At 33.2% G+C, this 19,130-nt stretch overlaps 2 protein-coding genes and 1 pseudogene across 4 annotated transcripts; 1 reads left to right on the top strand and 2 right to left on the bottom strand.

The window, feature by feature from the left end:
* The first annotated feature begins 6,720 nt into the window (after positions 1-6,720).
* Positions 6,721-11,421, top strand: LOC133302798 (probable hexosyltransferase MUCI70). 2 transcript variants are annotated; one of them, XM_061502620.1, is made up of 8 exons: positions 6,721-6,965; positions 7,099-7,218; positions 7,830-8,185; positions 8,718-8,929; positions 9,016-9,272; positions 9,365-9,543; positions 10,177-10,267; positions 10,960-11,421. In XM_061502620.1, exons 1-7 carry the CDS (start codon positions 6,743-6,745, stop codon positions 10,246-10,248), a joined length of 1,419 nt encoding a protein of 472 aa, XP_061358604.1. In that variant the 5' UTR covers positions 6,721-6,742; the 3' UTR covers positions 10,249-10,267; positions 10,960-11,421. The 2 variants fall into 2 exon arrangements, with proteins under 2 accessions (XP_061358604.1, XP_061358605.1); XM_061502621.1 differs by having other exon boundaries at positions 6,925-7,009.
* Positions 11,422-12,415: 994 nt separating this feature from the next.
* Positions 12,416-13,376, bottom strand: LOC133302781 (acidic endochitinase-like; annotated as a pseudogene).
* Positions 13,377-13,839: 463 nt separating this feature from the next.
* On the bottom strand, positions 13,840-18,913 carry LOC133302780 (cullin-3A-like). Of its 2 annotated transcripts, none has more exons than XM_061502601.1 (2): positions 18,362-18,913; positions 13,840-16,494 (listed from the first exon to the last, which is right to left on the bottom strand). In XM_061502601.1, the coding sequence occupies exons 1-2, from the start codon at positions 18,520-18,522 to the stop codon at positions 14,469-14,471; spliced, it is 2,187 nt and encodes a 728-aa protein (XP_061358585.1). In that variant the 5' UTR covers positions 18,523-18,913; the 3' UTR covers positions 13,840-14,468. The 2 variants fall into 2 exon arrangements, with proteins under 2 accessions (XP_061358585.1, XP_061358584.1); XM_061502600.1 differs by having other exon boundaries at positions 13,842-16,506.
* Positions 18,914-19,130: the final 217 nt, after the last annotated feature.

Genomic DNA, 19,130 nt, shown 5'->3' with positions numbered 1-19,130 from the left:
ATTTACCGAAGAGCCGGTTACAGCATCGATAATGTAAGTGGTAGTTTTGATAAGGATCAAAATGATAAAAGAGGAAGATTGGTTATTTTTGAGAATGAGTAATCTCGTGTAAAATTTATATGATCCGATTATTTATAAATTTATATGATCCGTTGTATTTTTTTCTGGCAAATTCTCTGATTTTGTGGAGTCGTTCGATTTCCACTGTCTTTTCTCTTCCTCTTTTTATTCAACAATATTTTATATTTCCATTGTACAATTTTAAGCACTTATATATACATATATTGATGAACAAAAATCATTAAATTTCAAATCACAATCTCTTTAACCAGATCAGATAAAGATTAGTTTATTTTTTATGATAAGCCAAAATTTCAAATAATAATTTCATTAACCAAATCATTAGTTTGTTTCGAGATTAGTTTGAAATTTGAAATTCATTAACCAAATCCAAACTAAAGATTAGTTTGTTTCTAGAAGTGAACACTCATCTTTAAGAATTTCAAATCAAAAGACAAGATACAAAACGTTATCTTCCGCAACCATTAATATATTTAAATAAGAAAACTAAGGCATAGAGTCTTTTATGTTTACCACACATAATAACACACAAGGTGCATAATGGACAGAGGAACTGCCAAGGCAACTCGTGGCTGCGACAAGTGTTTGAAAAATAAACAGTGGAACAAGAACATGACATTATTGTTAAGCCGCATAATAGATGGCATACCACAGCTTTTCTTTTTCCTGCTTGCTCTTTTTTCATGGAAGGAGACATCTCCTAAGCGAGAAGATAACACGTATCAGCTTCATTTGCTCTGGCCGTTGTACGTGTTTTATGCGGCTTTTGCCAAGTGCATCTTTGGCCTATTAGACATAATGTTTCTTTCCTCTCCACATGTAAGGACTTTCATTTACAAGCATAATATATGATGGATGACATCAATCATTTTACTTTCTTTTCTTTTATTTTGTTCCTTCAAAATATATATGGGTTTTGCATTTGTCATGTTGCATGACAAATGCAAAGTTTCCTACACATACATCGATATTTGTGTTGCATTTTTTTTCTTTTCTTTTAATTTTAAACATGGTGGACCCCGCACTTATTATCTCTATAACATGACAAGAAACTTGTCCTACAACATGATACTTGTTTTTCCCAATATATATATATATATATTCTTCAGACAATGGTAAAGTCTTCACGTAGGAGTCTAGATAAAAATGCAAGGCTAAGGTTATTTATAACCGACTATCATCCCTACGCTTGCGAAGTAGAGGAATTTCTTACACTGAATTTTCCATTTTTTGTTATATATATACACAGAGAGAGTGAGAGGGGTTATTTATCTTTTATTTGCTTTAATTTCATTTATGTTTTATTAATTGATTTTGATGCACTTTTATATTTTGTGATATGTGCCTTAATTATAAAATCGGTGAGTTCAAACTTTTAATCTTTTTTGGGCTTTATGGATAATTGAAATTGTATATAATATAAAGCACTTTTTACATGAGGTTTGATTTTCACACACACGAAGAACTTTTTAGTTTACTAGGGATAAACAAGTTGTCAGTGATGAAGTATAGAAGTATGATTATTCCATGGGTGTGTAGAAGAGTAAGACGTTATTTTTTTTCGTAGAATAGCTACTTCTTTCATGATATGAATATTCTTAGCTTGAATAAGATTGCCTCCTATAGAAATATCTTTTATTTATTAAAAAAAAAAACTCATTTGACTTAGTTATGTGAAAATTTTGTATATATATCACTTCCTTTATTAATAGACATAAAGATTTCTCATAATCAGGTATTGTGAAATTTCTCTGTGAGGGGATTATTTTATTTTTTTTTATATTGTTGTGTTATTAAGATTATTTTTATATTGTTATTGGCAGGGTGACAATGATAGCGATGATTATGATTCGGGAGAAGAAGAAGGTTGTGAGAAATTTGAGAAGCCGAAGAATGAATGGTTAAGAATAATGAAAGATACTGTGATAGAAACAGAAAAAAGGCTACAGAGAGTAGAAGATGCACATCAAGAAGACAGAAGAAAGTGGGAAGAAGAAAAGGTTGAACTAGTTGGAAAACTATCATCTGCAATAGAATCGGCTGAGCTCTATCGAAAACTATTATTGCATGCCAGTGATTATGCTAATTATATAAATGATTGTGATGATTTTGAATACCTTGGTATAATTGAATACGATGAACATGGTGTTGAGTGCAAGAGAAAAAATATTGAGAAAGAATGGGTGAGAATTATGAAAGAAACTTTACTGGAAGCAGAGAAAAAGCTACAAAGAGCAGAAGATGCACATCAAGAAGAACCAAAAGTGGGAAGAAGAGGAGGTTCATCAACTTCCTGGGAAGTTATTGGCTGAGCTCTATAGAAAACTATTCCACGAGAGTGCTGCTATTTTTTAGAGGATTAATATCTTTTGTTTAGTAGGAGTAATTGCTTTTTATGTAAAACCAAATTTTATTTTTGGGTTTATCGCAATAATTTCAAAATTATGTCTTTTTTATGGTTGAGAGAATTAATGAATGGTGTTTTAATAAAATTTATATAACAAAAAAATAAATAAAATTCATAAAATATCATTTATTAAGTCTCTCAATTTTTAAAATGACATAATTTTTGAGTTATTAAAAATAATTTTATTTTCTGTTTCAGGAGAAATATTTTTTTCCTTTTATTTATTTTCTGTTTGTTGGTATAGACCGTCTTTTTTAGTTTCATTAGCATGAGTATAGGTTAGCTTTTACTACTTTATAGATTCTCTCTTAATATGAGATATTCACTGAATTTCCTCTCCTAGTATTATCGAGATCCAGCTCGAGCAATCAGTTCAAAGTTCAAAGACTAGATGTTATTTTCTTTTTCTTTTTTGGAGTTACCCAACCCTAATTATCTCTTTGAGACGAGTTGGATCCCTCTGGTATCCCCACGAGCTTCGACTCTTTGAGCCGGCTATGAGACTAATCTGGAATGCGGAGGAACAGTAATGGCTAAAGGTTCAGCCCCTCCCCAAGAATGCATTTTATTTTCTTTTGATACATTAATATGTGTAAGACTTGTTAAATTTACATTAATTAGTATAAGTTGATGCTACCCGATGAATATTATTAAACAAATTATTATGATTGAAGCATGGATGGGAAGGCGGCCTTAGTTTGCTTAAGATTTGAATGAAATAAATGATTGATTTTATTTAATGTTTTTAAAAAAATTTAATTGATTTTGATAAATTGAAAAGAAATATGTGAAAATAAACTTATAAAAAAATTGTGATAATAACATGTAACATGGAATTTATATGCATAAACCTTCTCAATAGATATTAAATTATATTATACTCTCGAGGAGATTATATTATATTATACTCTCTTATCATTTAAGATGCAATTTTTTTTTTAGATTTCTCATTTATTCTGTTGTTGTATATGAGAAAAATTGTAACAAACATGTTTACACTAAGATACAGAGCTGGATCCTGGAATTTATAAGTATTACTGCAAATTTTCTCATCTACAGCAATAAAAGAGCTATTAAAACCTTGTTTTTTTTTTTCCGGTCAATACTCGTATCTCTCTTTTTTTTGTGTGGTGATACTCATATCTCTATATAACGCTTATAAACATCAATCCAAAACTGTCATTCTTTCAAGTGCTGATCGAAAATCAGCATCTGGCCTGGACCACATCATAATGATTTTTGGAAGCTAAGTCGAAATTATAAGTCAATAAGGTGCTTCTATTTGTATATCCATGTACAAGTGTGTTAATTTAGCGACAAGAGACCGAATTCTCCAATTGAGAACTAAGCATATAATAGTCCAGTCGCAAATGTTTCCAGCATCGATAATGTAAGTGCTAGTTTTGATAAATGATAAGGATCGAACTGATAGAAGAGCTATGTGGTAGTTTTGTATATATTTCTTTCCTTACAAGTATTAAATATGTAAAATCTATTAATATTTATAAATACAAAATTTACACTTCAGCACAATTGCAATTTCCGCATAAAAAATGCATTCATGTCTTTTAACTCTTTCTCCCATGTTACCTAATAAATGCAAAACAAAACTTTCTTATTATAATTAAAATAATAAATTTATTATCAAGCACATGCAAGGATCAATTGATAAGGATTATTATAGTTTAACCAGTATCTTCACTTTGAGAATTTTGGATATGCCACTGTGTTAAATGCCCTTGTATGATTCTTTCGGACTAGAATACAAATTAGTTGGTGCTGCTGGGGATAGGATGCAGGATAATTTATGCATAAAAATAATAATAAATTTATATACTAAACTAAACTAAACCTCCTTATGCTATTTTAAATATTAATATTTCGAGGAATATTATATCTATAATATATTTTTATTTACAATCTCCTATAACCACATCTTAACTATCGATTTTTGTCAACCTATCAGTCATAATTTATTGGATCATATTTATTAATTAATTATTAATTTTCAATAAATTATAACTGTCAAATTGGTCAAAATCAACAATTAAGATATAATTGTAAGAGATTGTAAACGAAAATAAATTATAAGTATATTCTTTCTCTAATATCTCACCATGTAGTTTTTTATTTTTATTACTAAATTAATCTATAAAACAATTAATGTGTCATCACTTTAATTTTTTAAATACTTTATCATTTAATTAACTTTTAAAAAAAGTATAATATTTATTTTATGAATAATTAAAGTAATGAAATCAATAAAAAAATAATTTGATGAGAGATTTCTTAATAAAACTAACTATAATACTTTAGTCATAAAAAATTTTAATTATTAATATTTTTTTCAAAGATAGTTTCATAATAATAATATAGGAAGTCAAACGTCAACGTATCTAAAAGAAGAAAAAGTAAAACTCAACTCATTACTTTACTAGAAATAAAAATAAATAAATTTACAAGGCATTAATCATATATAAATCATAAATGGGCAAAATAAATGAATTTAGACTAATTACTTTTTTATAAATATTAGAAACACTAAAAAAATTCTTATAAAAGACAAATTCCTCTATATAATTGTGATTTAATGTTTCTCATATGAGGAGGAGAAAAAAAAAAATGAATCCCATATATTTTTATGTAGATATAAAAAATAATTTTATCTCTTAAAATATGAAAAATATTGACTCCATAATTATACTTCAGAAAAATATTTCTGCAATTAATGCAGATTGATTTTTTGCATTTACTTTTAAAACAACGTCATTTTAGAATTAAATGATTAAAAAATTATACTTATAAAGATTATAATAATTCTGAAATAAATTAAAATTATAAAAATACCATAATTATACTTCAGAAAAATATTTCTGCAATTAATGCAGATTGATTTTTTGCATTTACTTTTAAAACAACGTCATTTTAGAATTAAAAAAATTAAAAAATTATAATTATAAAGATTATAATAATCCTGAAATAAATTAAAATTATAAAAACACCATAGTTTTCGCCTCAAAACAACATTATATTAAACTTATTATATAACACTAGAAAAAGCGAACAGATTCTACTTAAACCCATGTACATAATAATGGTTATTAACGCAAAGTGAAAACTGAAAGCACAAAGTGAGACCAAGCATCCTCGTATATGTAACCGATGAAACACATTACCATATATAGATCGAGGAATCACTGACGACACTCACTCAGCCATAAAAAACGCTTTTTTATACTGTCGGTGTCAAAAAAATAAAGCTCTGAAAAAGAAGAAAGAAGGGAGAAAACGAAACAGAAAAAAGATAAAATAAATAGAAAGAAAGAAATGAAAACTTTGCGATAATCAAAGTTCGGATCGTGATATTTGATTGATAATTCATGCAACCCACTTCACTTGCTTTTATGTTCTGACGGTGCATCACCCATGATAGATCGTCTATCTCACCAAATCATTTTTTCGCCTCCAACACAACAGACCCATGTTGATTCTCCCTTTTCGAACACCCAATTGCTCAAAGAATCCATTTTTAATGATCATGTTGTTGTTTGATTTTTGTTCCTCCCAAAAAGATCTCATTTTGGGAAGATCTTCCATGTCCTGCATTATTGATTTGGTTAATCCCTGTAAGTTGTAGCTTACCCATCTTTTCATTTCTCCTTTGGAGCTTGACATTTCCTCTTTTTTATCTCTCTCTCTTTTTTCTTTTTCTTTTTGTATTATTGGGTGGGATGAACGTTTTTTATTTTTTGGTATGGTTCTTTGTTTGTGTATGATGATGTCCGGCCTTCGACTCTTTCAATTTCAATGGATAATTGAATGTTAGTGCTGAGTGAATGAGAAGTTATATGTTCAAAGTAATTGGGATTTTTGGGATAGTGATTGCATCACTTTCATTCTTTGATTTAAATTTTGCTACGAGGTAGTGGTATTTTACCTGAATGCTTTCCTTTTGATTATATGACCACTCATTCTAATTGTGATTTTGTAATCTACATCTGCTTCCCTATGACAATTATTGGTTTAAATTGTAGGCTGTAAAATGTAATGCATGCATTAACAGCTAAGTGTCTAATTATTTATGGATACATGGATTTGTGTTGTATGAGTTTAGTTTGCACAAGATCATTAGTTGGCAACATGGGTGATTCATTTTTTGCCAGTTACCTTTTTGGTGAAACTTAAAAGTTGGAAACTATTTTGTTTGGCAGATGAACTAGTAGTCTATGTCTGAATCTTGGAACGTGCTCTGGTATGGCTCTTTATAGAAACAATGGTGATTTGTTCCCCGAGAGAAGAAGCATCATTGATGCAGTTTTCAATTTTCTTGGTAAAAGTGTTCATGGCTCTAGAGTTTTCCGTCGTGGTAGAAGGCTTGGTCGGATTACCAAACACAGACTTTCACGCTGGGTTTTCCTTCTCACCGCACTCTTTTCAATTTATTTAACAGTTTATGGCCTGAAAATGTTTTTTCAAGGTGAGGCCAGAGACATGGGCCTTTTCTCCAAATGTTTTTATAAGGTTATATACAAATAGTTCCTAAAGTTAGTCATGTGTCAGAAAAATCCAACTTGCTGAATTTTCGTTTGTGTTTCTTGGTTTCGTTTCAGCTAAAATGGAATCTAGGTTCTCAATACCACACAATCTACAAGAAGAACGCAATCTACATTTAAAAGAAAATATTTTGGTATCTGATGATGGAAAGACACCCAAAAGCAAGCGGCGGAAGCGTAAGAGTCATAGCCTTGCCCCTCATTTATCATTAGATTATGTTTTATGAATTTGAAGTCAAACTTCACCTTTAGTTCCGTGCTTAGACCCCTCCCATTTCTCTTATTACAATGAAGATTTATTGAGAAACCCCTTTCAGAAAAATGCATTAGTGAAAGAAAGTGTAGAAGCATTGGACACGGGATGAATAATTTGCACTGTTTAATAAGCAGTATATGAGCAGCATAGACGTCAAGACCTTGAAAATGTTGTCATACAGATAGTGGAGCATTTCTAGGTTAATGGCAGATATAGTTTTGTTGGAGTCAAGCAAAATAGTTTCTGTGTTATGTGAATCATATTTGTTTTGCTGGCACAATGTGATTATGCTTCTGGTCCTTGTTTTACTAATAATCATCTCATATGCAACTGTTGCCTCCAAAATTACATGAAAAAGAAAAAGAAAACCTTTTTAAGTCGGAAGTTAAATAACTTTTTAATGCTGGATTTTGTAGACTAAATCAACATTGTTTATCAAATATCAGCATTATTTGGATTTATATGTTCCTTACTAAGTTGACTCTAGTATTGACTTGATTCTTTGTCATTTCCTGGAACATCAATCCTTCAGATTTTCCTTGTGAAGTTGGATTTCTGGAATCAGTTGATGGCCTTGTTGAACCCAAGAGTTATATGAACTTCACTTGGTTTTCTCTAGAGTATGTTGACCACGAAGAAAAGACATTCAAAACTGATTTATTTGAACCTCGATTTGGAGGACATCAGACTCTAGAAGAAAGAGAAAAAACATTTTATGTGAAAAACCAGACACTTCATTGTGGTTTTGTCAAGGGGCCTCCGGGATATCCAAGCACTGGATTTGATTTAAATGAAAAAGATAAGGCATACATGTTCACCTGTAAGGTTGTGGTTTCTTCTTGCATTTTTGGAAGCTCCGATTTTCTCCGGAGGCCTACAAGTAGACTGGTAATTTCTTTAATTTCTTTTAAGGTAGTTTTTGCTGCTTTGTGCGGAACAATGATGAGACAGGTTATGGAGGATGGAACTAGGCTTTGAAACCATGTTGAAACTAGAGGGATTTAGGTATGGAAGGAAGAAAAGAGAGAATAAAGATGGAATCATATGAAATTGGTATTGATTTGATGTGTGATGATGGGGTGTAAACTACAAACACTAATTCATATTTATACTAATATTAGATTCCAAATCCTAATAAAATGAGGAAATAAATCGTGAAATATAAAGAAATAAAGAAAATGTTTCTAAGATATCATCTAATGTACTCTCAACAATTCTATGATAAAATCAAGATATTATGAGATAATTTTAATATATTGTAACAATTACATTTACTATATTATATGATATGAAGTAGTGGAATTTAAGTATCAACCTTGACTATATGAGATTATGATATTTCGCTGATAGAATTATGTGTTGGCTTTATAAAGCATATGTTAATTATATAGCAAATTTTATATATACCTCTTTGCTGCAGATCAGTCATTATTCAAAGGACAATGTATGTTTTGTTATGTTCTTGGATGATCAAACACTGTCCAAACTTTCATTAGAAGGAAACAGTCCTGATGATAGAGGGTACATTGGCCTATGGAAAATAGTTATTGTAAAAAACTTGCCATATGAGGACATGCGGAGAACTGGCAAGGTGCCAAAATTTTTATCACATCGCCTCTTCCCAAATTCTAGGTAGTTCTTGCAATCTGTTCTAGCATCCGAGTTTCTTGGCTTTCTATTCCTCATTTTAATGTTGTTTGAAAATCCTTGCTTGGTAGGTATTCAATTTGGCTTGACAGCAAGATGCGACTCAATTCTGACCCTATGCTGATTATTGAATATTTTTTGTGGCGGAGGAAGGCTGAATATGCCATTTCAAATCACTACGATCGCCACTGTGTGTGGGAGGAGGTACTCCAAAATAAGCGCTTAAATAAGTACAACCATACAGCAATTGATGAACAGTTTCACTTTTACCAATCTGATGGCCTCACCAAGTTTGATACATCAAACCCAAATAATCTTCTTCCAAGTCGTGCGTCTCCTTTGCATCTTTGTTCATTATGGAATTTTTGTTGGGTCTGCTTGTGCATAATACAATTAATTGTCGAGTCTTTCACCTTGCAGATGTTCCTGAAGGTTCCTTCATAGTCAGGGCACATACACCAATGTCAAATTTATTTTCTTGTCTTTGGTTCAATGAAGTTGATCGATTTACATCTCGTGATCAACTAAGCTTTGCTTATACTTATCTGAAATTCAGGAGAACGAATCCTGAGAGACCATTCCACCTATACATGTTCAAGGTGAATTTTTACTCAAAATTCGTTTTTACATGTGTATATATATTGGTCAATACTTATTTTGCATGTATTCTGTGATCTCCATTGAAAGGCCTATTATTCAAGGGACTTTTTCTGTTTGGATTGGACAAGCCCTGCTTGACTGCTACTTAACAATCTACCTTCGCCTTGAATAAATATAAATTTTTGTAATTTAAAAAAAAAAAAAATTCTAATTCACAACTGCCCATGAAACCCCAACTTTCAAGGGTATGGGTGAAAAGAACTTTGTATGCTGAGGCTGTTTCTTGGATTAGAATCCATGACCTTTCAGTTGAAAAAAAAGCAACTAATTTAGAAAAAATGGTTACTTGTAAAACGTCTTGATTGTCTTAATTTTGAGCCTTTGCAAGTCCCATAGGTTTTTGGAGTCTGGCGTACATAATGGTCATATTGTTCTGTCACCTTCATAAGTGATGCAGACAGGCTTCTTCCTCTCCTTTCCTCTCATTAATCAAAATGAAAGAGCGACATTTTCTTATTTAGCTGAAAGTTTTTGTTCTATTCTTATTTTTTTCTTTTCTAGTGGTTGTTGCTTCAAAGGCATCCATATTGTTAGAGCAAATGAAAAAGTATGTTCATTATCAATATATGCAGGATTGTGAACGCAGAGCATTAGTGAAGCTATTCCGGCACAGGGCAGTTCCATCTCCGCCTGATACTGCTTGATCAGTTCCAGCTCTTTAAGGTGCCTTTTGTTCTCACTTGACCGTAAACTGTTAGGTCCATTTTTTATTTTTTTTAGTGCCATCATAAGAATATGATGATTCTATTATTCTTTATATGGTATTACTAACTGTCTTCTTTGATGAGTTAGCTCACTCAAGTAAATATGACTAGAGAGACTATATCATCAATTTTGTAATGCCATTTAAAGTTGAATGTGTTTAGAGCAGTGGTAAAATTGCTCCTTAGTGGTTGAAAGATTATAGGTTTGAATCCGGTAAATAGCCTCTTTATAAATATGCAAAGGCAAGGCTGCGTACAAGTATTACTCTTACGCCACCCTTGCTATTTGAGGTTTGGCGGGGAGTGGTTTATTTAAAGTTGTATCCGTTGCTTGAATGTTGCTTGAATTTTGAATATGAACGGGCCCTCCTTGGATACCTTTATATCATCCAAATTAGGGCCTGCCTTATTACAACTGAAAGTGGGGAAATGGAAATTGAAATAGTTGAAGATTTGTTATGAAAATCATTTGACACTTGCTTGGTACAACAAAATTGAGAAACGGTGTAAAATGGGATGTACCTTCTTTTCATTCCATGAAACTCAGAACCTTTTAATTTTTAGTCTCTTTATTTTTCACCTTCCATCCAAGCACACTCTTGATCTTCTTGCTTATCCAAGCTGCTGATTATACATATGTGATATGTAAAGGGATACACACTGAAGGCAAAGGTAAATATTTGAGGTCACTTCCAGCTTGGCTAGCCTCAACGTTAATGTATGTTTTAAGCTGGATCAGAGAGAGGCAAACTCAATTACTTGCAGCACGGTGGATTCTTATTCTTCTTGTGGCCACAGCTGAAGAATGATTGCGGGTGCATAATTGTATTTGTGGCCAACGATTTTTAACTCCATTATGGGGTTCAATGGAAGTTCTTTATGAGGGAAAGGCAAGTTGATCAAGGTTTTAGTTTGTTCAGCTTCCTCGTGTTTTGAGTTTAGTTTGGTGGAAGAGGTGATTTTGCTAACATGTAAGATTAGTGTTTTTTTTTCTTCCCCTTATTTGTGTAACATGTAACAAGTTACAAGTCTGGCATGACATAAAAACAGTAAATGCCTTTCATTTTATTAAGTTTTTGGTTAATGAGGAATTTTCTTTTTGTAACGTGTCCTCATACCAAATAAATTAACTGCTTTTATGCATAGCCGTTATATGAATTACATCTTTTTGAATATATAGTTCTTCTTTCATGATTTAACTATTGCATGAAAAGTTCTCCAGATCTATTGAACAGCTTGCTTTAATGAGTGTAGAAATGCTTATTTATTCTGTAGTATGAAGTCTTGTCCATTGTGGAATTTGACATGCAAAATGGGTTCAGGCTTTTGGCTTTAACCTAACTTCTTTGGACATACCAAGTACTAACTATAGCAACTTGTTCGTAATGCCCTGCCACAGCTTATGAATAGCAGGAATCCATGCATTTCTGGCTTCGGAAAAAAAACCAATGAAGTAGCAAAACTTCGGGAAGAAAACATATTTAGCACTTTACCAAATTATACAAAGCTCCTATATTAACACCAGAAAATTTCATATTCGTTGCTACTCTTAACCTTATTGTTCAGTTTTATGAAGTTGTATGTCGAAGCCAAGGGCATTAGCAGACAATGTAGACTACCAGATGTAGAAATAGAATAAATTAAAAACCAATGGAATCCCGACTACTAAATAATGCACATATTCTTTAGACCAAATATTGACCTCGCTCTATGGCAGTTCTCTAGCATACGTTGGGGGCTAAAAGAAGATGTGTGATATTCTTGAGTGGTGATAATCTCTGTAAACAAAACTTTGGTCAGATTCCTTTTATTCAGATAAAAGCCTGACTATTTTTATAAACTTGCTAGTAATTTGTGTACATAAAACCATTATAAAATGTCTTATGTTTCAATTTAGAAAATAATCTCTTTACAAATATACAAGGATAAAGCTGTATATTGAGATTGCCTTAACCCTTATCCTAGTTAGTCGATTTAACGAGGAGTGATTTCTTATATATTATTAACATATAATCTACTTTCTTAGATACTCATTTGAACGAAACATATTACATTATAGGCATAAATATTTGAACGTGCACCACTAACGAGTAAATATTACATATTACATACTACTAGTAAATGAGTATGGACATTACACATGGCTCTTGATGGAGGAGCTATACCCACTTTGAGCATCATAATACCTAGACCACAGCATAACACCACCATATTTAGCAGAACTTTTAATGGCTGGAAGCACATTGGAAGTAAGATCAGTTGCAGGAATGAAACCACTGCCTGCTGCCTCCATGGAAGCTGGTAGCCCCAGGAATATCTTGTTAGCAGGGATACATACTTGATATCCACTGCTTCCATGCATCTTCAAGGTTGCTAATTTCCCCAGATGTGTATTGGCAAGGAGGGTTGTTGTAAAATTGAACCCAAACATAATAAAAAAGACCTGTTGTGAGAGCATTTCCTATCCAAGCATCAGGAAATGGGCACTGAGGGGCTGCAGTTATGTAAACCTTCTTGCCTTTCTTGACAATACCGTAGCGTTTAAGGAGCCTAGCAAGATCACCCCAACGTTGGTTTGATCCTCCTTCAATGTAAAAAATCAATGCCATCAAGAACAGCAGGGCCAAGTTGACGAGATGATGACTGTGCCCCCTATAAGTTATTCCAAAGTTAAGTGGCTACTTGATTTGCATCCTGAGTTGATGCAATTGAGTAGCTTCCAGCACCTCCTCCTATAGACAACAACACCTTGATGCCTTTGGCTTGACAGGACTCAATGTCAGAGCTTAAGCCAGTGCACCCATCATTGTATGGATCACAATGACCAGCTAGATTAATCATAGGAGTCTGGCCATTACCAAAGGCTGGCAGAAAGGCTACGATCACATAATCACAGTTCCCTGTGTCACAAGCCTCAGCCAGCGTGCCCTCCTTACCATTCTGGCCTCAGAAGATTGCAATTTTGCCAGCATTAGAACCATTTGCTAGTGCTAAAAAGATTAAGGAGAAGAATGTGACTGAGAATGCTGATTTCAATGCCATTGTCAAATGAGTTATATATATCTATTGAATTGCCTCAAGATATATCTCTTAACCAATTTATGGTGCTGCTTTGCCAAACCATGCTGGTGGAATGGCTTTTATAAGGGTAACATAACTAATCCAACAAAAATAATCACTTCGTCTCGTGCTCCATGCCTAAAATGCAGTCATTGATGCTGACCCCATTTAAACAGCTTTATAGTCTATTTGACATCCCTCATGTCTGTTTTCTGTTGCACTGTTCTTTTTGGCAGTGTTGTCTCCGACATCTCAATAGGTACTAAGAAATTATAATTTTAATATCCACACCAAAATGCTAAAGAGCTAAACTTCCTTCTCATCCTGCATTGGATGATAGACAAACCTGTCTTCCATGACCTAGATATGTCATTTCACTCTTTCTCTTTATTTTTTTAAATTTTTTAATCTTTCTCATGACTTAATGCTACTCAAACACGGAGTCATAATAAAATAAAGAAAAAATCGACAAAGGCCTAAAGTAACAATTACCTTAATACACATTCAAGTGAAGCTAGCCATGATATAACAAGATTATTAAAGCACGTATGTAAAATTTGATTTGAGTTCACATCCATTTTGCTTCTCAAAGTTCGAGTTAACATTTTGATGCATGTTTAGATTTCTAAAAAATATGGGAGATCAATTTATATTCATCGATTTAGTTTCTCAATCATACAAAATGACATTGAAATCATTGATACGTATAAATTGTGAGATGGAGAAATATGATTTAATGTCATTCTTTTTCTTTAGGAACTAAGTTTAAATCAATTGTTTTACACTTTTATAGGAAGTCATTTTACACCTTTTTGAGGGCTGAATCAATTTCAATTATTCACTTGTCTTTCGTGGACTATATTGATGTGATCAAAATTATAGTTTACACATTTTGAATAGAAGAATTTTATATCTCACGGCTATGAACAAAAATGTTACCAGGATAATCTATATATTTGGATGGAACATCACAACGAACAGGAAAACAAATCAATATACATTAAAATCAATGAGGCTATTCAAAGGTAATTTAATTCATCTAGTTCATAAGATACAACAATACCTGTATCACTGTGATAACTGAAACAAGTTTACCAATTCTAGGCAAGATATCGATACAACTTTCTGTCACTATCATCCCTCTCCAAAAAGTCCCGTTCAATGAGAGACTCAATCCGTTTCTTGACCTCCGTTGGATTTGCCAGGAAGCGCGATTGCAACTGCTTTGTAACCTCAGCTATAAGATTGTTATGATCAAGTTGCTTCCTAGATTTCATGATCCTCACTATTGCTGCTTCAATCTGGGGCTTCCTGTCCTCCTCCACTCTCTGCCGAGTTTCCTGTTTCTCAGGTTCTGATTCCTTTTGTGCAACAACAGTTCCTATTTTTACCTTGTATAGTTTGCTACTGAACTTGTCATTAACAAAGAAAGTATCATCCTCACCAACATCTTTACTCATAGGCTCCTTTCTAAGGACATTTCTTCCCTTAACTAAAGCCAATGATTGCAGGCATCTCTTAAGATCTGAGGCCGGAATCTCAGTTGATTGCTCAATCTCCTTGTAGCTAAGTGTATCAGCATTATTAAACAGCATGAGGACGCACATTTGGTAAGTAGAGACATTTAACTCATGCTTCTGACCCTTCCCAAAGGTTGCTTTTAAGTCTGCAGTGCCCATGTTAGTTTGCCAGGACAATCTCCTGCCAGTATGAGTGCCAAGGTAATATGACCTAAACTTATCACAAAGTGCAGACATTTCAGCTGGAAGGTTGCATGTAATACTAGACTGAGTTGGCCAAGACCCTGTGGTAAGAACTTGTACAGTAAGTGTAGGACCATCACCTAGTTCAGGGTGGCTGGCATAAAAGCCCTGCATTGTGTCCTGAGACGTTTTCATGTCTGTAAACATTCCCTCTAATTTAGATGTAAATTGGTAACCGCATTCTGTCTTGAGCTTAACTATGAGACTTCTCTCTGCATCATCAGAAACAGTCTTTCCAGACAAAAGCCGCTTTGCCAGATGCTGTTTATAATACTTCTCAAAAACATCTTTTTCTTGTAAGTATCGGAATAGCATCATCACTTTGTCAAGAGTAACCTCTACATCATCCTCACTAACCCCTTTCAGACCTTTCCGAAGTTTATCATCCACAAATAGTGAAATAAACTCCGGAGAACGAAGATTCAAGTTAATGAAATATTCAAACGAGGAGTTCAAAGCATTCTGGAAAGACTTGTCATTGTTAAATGCCAAGTTTATAATCTTGTCATATTTATCTTTCTCATCTAAGAGCCTCTGCACAAATTCAACCGGATCCTTCAACCTTTCAGGATCAGTAACAAGCTGTTTTCCAGACTCTCTTATGTGTGAAGTCATCACTTCTCGTATTTTTGAGAGACCATCAGTAACACGACAGAATAAGTTATACATTCTACCCAAATCTTCATATTTATCATCACAAAGCATGTGTACTAAGCCAGAATTCTCCATATGGATTAATCTAAGCATGTGATTTTCAATCATCTCCTTCTCCACCACACTAGTAATCTTCTTTTCAGACCTGGGATCCAAGTAATGACTCACTCTATCCATTTCCTCATTCAGACGCCTCTCAGCCTTCTTCAGATAATCACCGCAATCACAACACTCAATGAATTTCTGGGATTCTACCCGGTAGAACTCAGCTGAAACTTGAAGAAAATTGGTCTCAAATTCTTGCCCATAAACAGATGGTCCTAAATCCATTAGCATCTTTGTTATATTTCTCATTATCCCTCTATCAATAACTTCCCCAGTGCGTTCACTATGTACTAATTCCAGAAGCATATTCAATAGCCGAGTCCTGATCTGGCTGGAATAAATGACATTTTCTCTCCACAGGTTCAGTCCAAGTTCATGAACAGGAGTCTTCTGGGTGCTTGGGATGTAAGTCCTATCCATGTACATCAGTATGTCTCTAATCATTTGTAATGCCTTATTATGATCATTCCATTTCCTGTTCAATTCTTCCAAAAAAGAACCTCCTTGAGCAGCCTCAACAGATTGAGCTATATCTTTGAGATGTGCAGTCATGGTCGCAACCAGTTCGGAGTAAAGCTTCTCACCAAATTTGTGAAGCACCATACTGTATGCATTTCTAAATCGACACATGAATAGAAATAGGATTAGAAACATAGGATCTATTTTCCCTCGGGGAATGAAAAACAAATAAAGCATAAGATCCTTTGATGTCTACATGTCCAAAAGAAATTTCCCATGCCAAATTCATCTTATATGCCAAAAAGAATTCATTAGTTCAGTAATGTAGAAGCTGGTTAATCAAGGAGAGATACTAAAGGAGATATGGCTACAAACTCCAACAAATATCCAACTACAGTTTGCATATCTATTATTTGAAAAACCTCTTAAAATAAAAAATACAACAACCAAGCCTAGTCACACTGGTTGGATCAGCCACATTGATCAATTAACACCATTGGAATCTATCAAAAACCAAATTTTCAGTAAAACCATTTAGAGCAAGGTCTTTTTAATGGTTTTTCACTTTCTCTATAATTTTATATCTTTCATCGTCATCTAGTGCCAATTTTAATCAGACTATATCTATTTCATTCATTTTTCTTATTGGCACCTCTATTAGCTTCTTCTCACATAATCAAACTAGATCAGGCAAGTTTCAGTCAATAGCTGACACTCAAACTTTCTTCCCATTACATTCATTCGTAATCTTATCTTTTTATTGTTTGTCCCACTCATCAACCTTAGCCTTATTATGTTCACCACATATCAGCTACAATTATTTTCTGCTCTTGTAGGCCACGAATACCCATTTTTGAGGTGCTCCATGCTGAAATGCTCCACTCTGAGTGTATAGGAGCGAGGAAGCTCCAGCATGATAGCAACCAATCCAGCCACTATTAACTACTACTCTGGCTAAATTTCATAACAAATAAAATGAATTAGTTTCATAAATTGATGTAAATTCTGACAGATCACTCTTTATTTTCATACTAAATCCTGATAGATCACTCTTTTTTTATACTCTTTAGCCTTAACAGAAGGATCCGTTATGGCGTTATCATCATTAAGCCCCGTTGACATTGCCAAACATCTACAACACATTTGTCATAAACACACATGTTGACCGTTTTTCTTTCCAAAGATGTATGTCTGTACATCTTATTATATCCTAGTAAGTTATCACTTAACCAATACAGAATTTAAGCTAAGCAAAATGCTTTATTGTTCAGTTGATGAGCTCTTAGAGCTAATTCTCATGAAGAAAAGATTATAGGACCAAAAAGAATGCTTAAAAAAAAAAACCAATGAAAAAGAAGATGATGAATCTAATTACAGGACAACAGAAGAACACAAAGAGTTGATAAGGTAGATAACATGTGGTACAAATGAAGCAATGAACTACTAGAACAATTAATTGCAACATCATAGTAGCTGATTCCCACCACCAAAATATTTCGCACAATTAGGCTTTCTCAGGTATATGGATACGCTACCCACAGCAATTCCCGCATAAATAAACTCAACAAATTAAACAGTTCCGTCATAGACTTAATAAAATTTCCAAATGTGCATATTCACAAGCCATAGAAAATACCTTAATCTACATACAACCCATGAAAAGCAAACCCAGAAACTGATAGAATTCGCTTTCTTTCTCCAAATTGAATAATCCAAAAACCTCAAATGAAATGAGCAGTACCCCCATATATAAAATTAAAAAAAAAAAAAAAAAAAAAAAAATTGTTATCAAAAAAAAAAAAAATTAAAAAAAAAATTGCAGATTTCTAATCACCAAATGAACTCCGAACCATAACAAGATAATACATCCATCAATATTGCATAATCAAACAGATTCATATCATGTAAACAAGTTTTCCCAACAAACGAAGAAAAACCCAAAATTAAGGGTAATCATGAGAAGAAATGAAAAAAAAAAAAGAAAAAAGAAAGAAAGAAAGAAAGTGGGGAACCTGTAAAGTTCTTCAAAACTAAGACCACTGGCGTTGTGGTTATAAATCTCGTGAATCGCATGTTCCAGAATCTTCCATGTCTTGTCGGCGTATTTAGGATCCATCACCACCCTGTGCTTAAACGCCTCTATCTGAAAATTCTTCTTCCTCTGGTTACTCATCTTTCCCCTCCAATCCAAATCCCAATACCCACGATCCAAAATCGCAACTTTCTTCGAAACCGGAATCCGAAAACCCCTCAGGTTATGAAAAAGCGCAAGATCGACGAGGACGCAGCAGAAATGGCATGAAAAATCAAATTTTTGTTTATAATTTATATTTTTTTGTTTATAGAAAAAGTTTTGTACGTTGATGAATCGTTGGGTAGAGTTGAAGTGAATGTGTTGACAGTGAAATTTGATTTTGAAGCATTTAGAGTCAATAAATGGGTAGGGATTAATTTGTGTAGAAGATGATGGCGAGTCTCTGTGTATGCTTCTTCGAGTTTTGGTTTCGAGGGCGAAACGAAACGTTTCGTTTAGAGTTTCTCGTTTCGCAGTTGAATATTTTCAGCGCCTGTTATTCAGCGGTTCACCACAACTCATTGCACCGCTAAGAACAAATGATTAAAAAAACAATGAAGCATGGAGATTTCTCGATTTAGTTTTGATTTAAACGACATAATTTTGGGCACAGTTAGATGGCAAAAAAAATTAATTTATTACTTTTTTAATAAAAAATTACGAATAAGTTGTCGTTTTGTAAAAAATTACGAATCTATAGCACCCAA

This window comes from Gastrolobium bilobum, unplaced genomic scaffold (assembly GCF_033153095.1).
Source record: "Gastrolobium bilobum isolate Gb01-03AN ecotype WA unplaced genomic scaffold, APGP_CSIRO_Gbil_v1 utg1381, whole genome shotgun sequence".
Classification (NCBI taxonomy): domain Eukaryota; kingdom Viridiplantae; phylum Streptophyta; class Magnoliopsida; order Fabales; family Fabaceae; genus Gastrolobium; species Gastrolobium bilobum.
Note: the sequence above shows the minus strand (reverse complement) of the source record. Positions and strands in the feature narration are given on the sequence as shown.